This window comes from Nestor notabilis, unplaced genomic scaffold (assembly GCF_000696875.1).
Source record: "Nestor notabilis isolate BGI_N333 unplaced genomic scaffold, ASM69687v1 scaffold15705, whole genome shotgun sequence".
In the NCBI taxonomy this organism is placed as follows: domain Eukaryota; kingdom Metazoa; phylum Chordata; class Aves; order Psittaciformes; family Psittacidae; genus Nestor; species Nestor notabilis.
In genome coordinates, this window is record NW_009929892.1 from 2,626 (window position 1) to 8,975 (window position 6,350).

Below are 6,350 nucleotides of genomic sequence, written 5' to 3' on the forward strand. Positions count from 1 at the left end.
GCCACAGAGAAAGGCAGAGTGGAATAACCAGAATTTTTAATGCTACAGCATGTATTTTATTTATTTATTTATACTTAGGCTCTCTTTTGGTCCCCACCACCATCCTGGTGATGTGTATTTTATTTGCATGACGGTGGGCCTTTCATTGTTTGAATTATTTGGCACATTGAATGGGGAAATCCAATGTATGAGATGCCTCTTGTTAGCTGTGATGTAGCGCTTGCAAAGTTCGTAGTTCAGTTTCCTTTCCAGTTTACTTCTATTTCAATTTGAAAACGTACAGAAAGGAGAAACTGCCACTTTTTCAGGTCTCTGAGACTTGAGTAGAAAACAGTGCAACATTAGTCAAATCTGGCATTTGTCACTTTTCTCCTTCATATTTTATGGGCTCTCCTCAGGTGTACAGTTCTGGTGTCCTCAACATAAAAAGGACATGGAGCTGTTGGAGCAAGTCCAGAGGAGGGCCACGAGGATGATAAGAGGACTGGAGCACCTCCTGTATGAAGACAAGCTGAGAAAGTTGAGGTTCTTCAGCCTGGAAAAGAGAAGGCTGCGTGGAGACCTCATAGCAGCCTTCCAATATCTGAAGGGGGCCTACAAGGATGCTGCGGAGGGACTCTTCCTTAGGGACTCTAGTGGTAGGACAAGGGGTAATGGCTTTAAACGCAAACAGGGGAAGTTTAGATTAGATATAAGGAAGAAGTTCTTCACAGTGAGGGTGGTGAGGCACTGGAACAGGTTGCCCAAGGAAGTTGTGAATGCTCCAACCCTGGAGGTGTTCAAGGCCAGGCTGGACAGAGCCTTGGGTGACATAGTTTAGTGTGTGGTGTCCCTATACTGGATGCTGCTGGAATGGTCCGCTAGTGTGGAAAAAAAGCTGCAGGATCACCTGCAGCTCTGCTCATGTTCATTCTTTTCATTTTTTGGTGTAGGTAAGGAGAACTGAGATGAACTATAGCAAGAAAAACAGTATGATGGATTCAGAAGGTTCTGCCCCAGTGAAGGCAAAGGAGTACCCAAGCAACGATGTAACGGCTACCTCTGGAAAACATTATCTTTGTGGCTGCTGTGCAGCCTTCACAAATATAGCAATCACTTTTCCCATCCAGAAGGTCCTCTTTCGACAGCAGTTGTATGGTTTGAAAACAAAGGATGCAGTACATCAGTTGCAGAAGGATGGGATTCGAAATCTCTATCGTGGTATCCTTCCTCCCTTAATGCAGAAAACAACAACGCTGGCTTTAATGTTTGGCTTGTATGAAGATTTCTCCTCCCTGCTCCATAGCCACACGAATGCTCCTGAACTTGTCACTTGCAGCATGGCAGCAGTGCTTGCAGGGACCACGGAAGCTGTTCTTACACCTTTTGAGCGAGTTCAGACTTTGCTTCAGGACTACAAACACCACGATAAATTTACAAACACTTACCAGGCTTTCAAAGTACTGAAAGTCTATGGGATGAGAGAATATTATCGGGGACTGGTGCCTATTCTGCTCCGAAATGGACCCAGTAATGCACTCTTCTTTGGCCTACGGGGACCTATTAAACAGTGTCTGCCTGAAGCAACTTCTTACAGCACTCATTTGGTCAATGACTTTATCTGTGGAGGGCTGTTGGGTGCCATGCTTGGATTCTTGTTTTTCCCAGTGAATGTTGTAAAAACTCGCATGCAAGCTCAGATTGGTGGTGAATTTCAGTCCTTCTCAAAAGTTTTTGTGAAGATCTGGCTGGAACGTGATAGAAAACTCATCCACCTTTTCCGAGGAGCACATCTGAATTACCATCGTTCTCTCCTGTCCTGGGGCATAATCAATGCAACCTACGAATTCTTGCTAAAGCTGTCATGAAAACCACATCTTTTTCGGCTCCTCTGTTCACATGGTTATTGGCACATACGATGTCACTTAATACCAAGAAACAGTGCCTGCGTAGTATGAAAGGTAATTAGTCTTGGCCTTCAATGTTTATGGAGTGAATGGTGATGCATCTAAACCTTGGTGCAACTAAGGCGAACTTTTAAACGTATTTATTTGCTGGCAGGTGAGTTTTCCCGTAATGAAGCTACTAGACAAATAAAAGGTTTAAAACAAAAGAAATTTAAAAATAGTTATATTAGACCAGCAGCTTATTCTGTATCACTCCCAAGATTTCTTAATGCTCTGATAGAACGTGCTCCACTGTCCAAACTGTAGATCATGAAAATCAAGGATGGGCTGATGAAAATTGATTCTCTTGCCTGATAAACATCAAAATCTCAATTTAAGAACTGTATTTCCAAATATTCTAGGGTCCTAAGTACTTCTTACTGTTTAAAGCTAAAAGGACAGATTCAAATGGGGATAACTGAAGTTTAGAACTTCAAACTTAAACTAAGTCTACGCAAACTGGTTTTTGCCAGCTGTTTTGATGCTTGGCTGTAAGATGAGTGTTTCATTCAGCAGTGTAAGAGTGGTTACCAAATGTTTTAATTTCAGTGTAAACTGACTCCAGTTCAAAGTGGAATCTGTATATGTACATGTGTGCCTTCATGTGAAAAGGGAAAAATGGAAGGAATGAAATGGCAAACCTACTAAAGCTTTAAAGTGTCCTTCCTTGCTAAAAAACCTTCAACTTGTAAACATGGAATTTGTTCTGCTTTTTGTGGTTGCTTGGTTGGTTGGTTGGTTTTGGTTTTTGGGGATTTTTTTTTTATTGCTGCTTTTTCTGTTACTTGCAGCTATGGGGCTACTAAGAAGATGGCCCTTTCTGTAATGCTCATGAAATGAGTTCAGCTTCCTGCCGCAGAGAAAATAGTTCACAAACACAGCTCTTTACTGATGTATCTTGTCTCTTGCAAACTTTTGTTTCATTTGAGCTGTGGAATAATGGATCACAACAAGGTACTTGAACCTGAAGCTTGGTGTTCTGCCTACTTGATACATACTCTTGGTAGTTCTGTAAGGCAGAATTGTATAGCAGCATTGGCAAGATGAGGTTTCTGGGTATTATTGACATAAGCAGAGATCTTTAAGTGTAGCAGAGATAACAGCCAAAGATTACCTTAAAAGCAACTAGGTAGAAAAGATTCAGTGTTTGGAGATGCGTTTAAGGACTTCCGTAGGTGAGTATTGAAACAAGACTTAAAGAAACAGGAAGTATTGTGCATCTTACAGACCTGGGAGTTGAGAGATAAGACTTGAGACCTTAGAGAAAGGGACAGAAGAGTAAGCATGACCATAAACCAGGTGAGGGTCTTAACAAAAAGCATTTGATTTTCCTTGGGGACTTTATTTTATGAAACTCTATATGTAACACGAAACATTTTGAATGATGGGGGGCAGGAAGGCTTTTAGAAACCAGTCTGATCTGGTCTTTTCATATGTTTTGAATGGCTATTACTTTTTAAAATTTGAGTTTTCCATTTGCTAAACTGTCCCAAAACATTGATTGTAATCAGTGTGTTATTATATAGTCCCTAGCTTGACAGTCAGAAATGGCCAGGCACAAGTGAGCATCTTGTATCTGAATGTTGTGATTATCTGCATTTAAATAAAATGTTTACTGAATGTTTGTTACTGGCAGAATCTGATTGTTACCAGTGTACTGGTTTTTTGTAATCACTCCTCGATGCAATCAAAAATTTGCATCTTGTGCAAATTTTTTCTCTGTGAAAAATCATACATACTCCTCTAATTTTCTAAGGGAAATCTGAAGTGTTTAGAGCCTGCCACTAGTTGGTGATGGGCAGCAAAAATAAAGTGTGGTCCTTATCTGTTGCTGTCACTGCTTATATCTCATGGTTAGATTGAGTGCACTGCAAGTCTGTCATGATGGAACAGTATTCAAGTATCATCTTTATAGCCACTGACAGTTTTATAACACAATCAAAAGAATTGTATGCTTAAAGTACAGATCTTTTATGTATAAGAGGATAGATACTCAAAATCAGTGAAGAGGGGGATCCAGTGAGTTTTGGCACACAAGTTACTGTTTACAAAAGTTACAGAGTTTACAAGACAGGATATGTAGTCAGTCTTCAAGAGAGCAGAGAAGGAGTTGCAGTGCTTCAACTGTTTAATACCCTTTGCCATGGGACAGCACAGGAGCGGGATCCTCAATGTTTTGCTGCCATGTCTCATCACTGTGTTGCTATTAAGCCAGGACATTGCCTGAACAGCTAGAGAGGCTAGGCCTCAGTTGCTGCCTTCTCTGAAAACATGTAGCTCATATTTTGACCAACCTCTAAAGGAGAATTTTAAAACTGATTTCTGATGCCTTGGTTGTTCTTCTTGGCAGACTACAATAATTTCCAGGTAATGAAGGGAAAGGCAGTTGGGAAGGGGAATTCCACAACAATAGTAACAGGAATAGAGACGAATGGAGCTAGACTTTGGGTAGTAACTCCTTTGAGCAAAAGAGGGTAATATTGCAAAATATTGCTCTGTGGGTTTTCAGGCCTATTTCTATTCCAGAGACCTTCTATACAATATTTTATGCAAATTAGTTAAGTTTGGCCAGTTCTTAGCTGTTTACAGGAGTGGGGTGTGGGGAAATCTTTTGCATGGGAAAGTAAACTACTATGAAGGCAACAGCTTTCAGCAGCTCTGAAATGACAGGGGCTGGAAAAGGCAAGAGGCTCCAGTAACAGCCATAAGAAGTAAACATCACATATCAGTCAGGCTGTGATAGTTGAGTTAGATTTTTGTCACTGGAAAAATCTAACAGCATCTCTAACAACTAGAGAGACAGCTTTCCTCTCATCTATTATGCGGTGTGTAATGAGGTGGTAAGAGAAAGCCACAAGCGCTGACAAGCCAAAACAGCATTTTTGCAGCATCAGTGTAGGTAAACTGGATATAGTGATTAGTTTTAGGCAGGGTCCAGGCTGTTTATCACTGCCTGCTCTGGTAATCTGCATCAAACAGGGCTGTTGTACTGATGAGAGGTTTAGAGTCAAATTTTGACCCTTAGCTCATTTTCAGGAAAGCTTGATGGAGAAGCACTACAGCTGGGTCTGAGACCCACAAGTTTGAGAACCGCATCAGCAGCTTAGTATTACTGCCTTTAAAATAAAGGCAGGGCAACAAAGTGTGCTCATTTCCTCAGCTGCTTAGCTTGTATTCCTTTGCCCAAGCTCAGATCCACCTTCTGATTTAAACCCAGATGTCACATTGCTCCTATGTGTTGAAGGCCTCATTTACAGAAAACACAAGAGCAGGTGATGTTTACAATGTACCTTCAGCATCCAGTGCCCCATGTGCCACATCAGTCCTGCATGACTCTGTGACGTTTATCAGCTGCTCAGGTGATAATGAGACAGAATTCAGTTTTTGTGCAGATGCTGTTTTCACTGTGCCAAATCCAAGTGGCTTTACTGGAGCCCAAACCTTTCAAGTGGAAGAGGGCAGTGTGCCACTCTCTGCACAGGCAACCCACAAACCTCTGCCTCAGATTCAGCTATCCATGGCAAAGCAGACGGTCTTTTCAGTCTCAGGCTGTTCCCCATAGGCAGATAGTTGCCTGCTCACTGCTGCAAAGCTCCTTCAGCAGAATTTTACAAAGAACAGCAATGCTGCCTTCAAGGATTGGCTGTTGGAAAGAAAGGAGCCGTCTACCCCACAGGCACGGTCTTAGGCAACCGGATGGTTACTCATGCTTTGTTACTTGTACTTAGTTTATAATTATCATACTATCCCCAGTATGTGTTCTGCTTTCCAGGCTTTGTGAGTGAACTGTTTGTTCTTACAAGCATGCTTGACAGTAAAGACAGTAGCAAAGAAACCAGTGGAGGGGAAGAAACCTGCATACAGAGGTTGTTTTGCTCTAAGCATTGTTTTTTAAATCTTAGTTGTAGGGAGTAGGCAAGAACCAGTGAGCATTACAGAACACAGCTCAGTGTAAGATAAATGCATTAAAATAGATTTTAATTCAGTGAATTATTAAATGTTTAATTTATTATGCAAGCAAGAGAAACTGTCCACAGTTACTGTACGGCTATAAGTACAATATTTTAAGAGCAGTTCTGGTACTTCCTATACTATATTAAAAGGCTACAATTTTTACTATGAAATCTCAGGTATTTCAAAATACTCTACATGCATAACTTATTATTGTAATAAAAACCTTAACTGAAGTTACTCAGTGCTTTAGAAAAATGCACCTTTGACTAAGATCAGGAAATGAGAAGTTTCTTTTTCCTGCAGGCTGTTGACTTCTTCCTTTTACTTCAACTTTTTAGAATCTTGTAAACTAGATTTTTTAAAAAGCTTTCATTTGGCAATAAATTTATTTTTTTTTCCTAAGAGTTCATATTTCATAAAGCAACAAACCCATGTTTTATACAATCAAGACCTTTTCCATGTCAGTTACCC

The 6,350-nt window shown here is 40.7% G+C and overlaps 1 protein-coding gene across 1 annotated transcript; it reads left to right on the forward strand.

Moving 5' to 3' along the window:
* The first annotated feature begins 841 nt into the window (after positions 1-841).
* On the forward strand, positions 842-2,042 carry LOC104406259 (solute carrier family 25 member 51-like). Its single transcript, XM_010015191.1, has 2 exons — positions 842-876; positions 941-2,042. Exons 1-2 carry the CDS (start codon positions 842-844, stop codon positions 1,845-1,847), a joined length of 942 nt encoding a protein of 313 aa, XP_010013493.1. The 3' UTR covers positions 1,848-2,042.
* Positions 2,043-6,350: the final 4,308 nt, after the last annotated feature.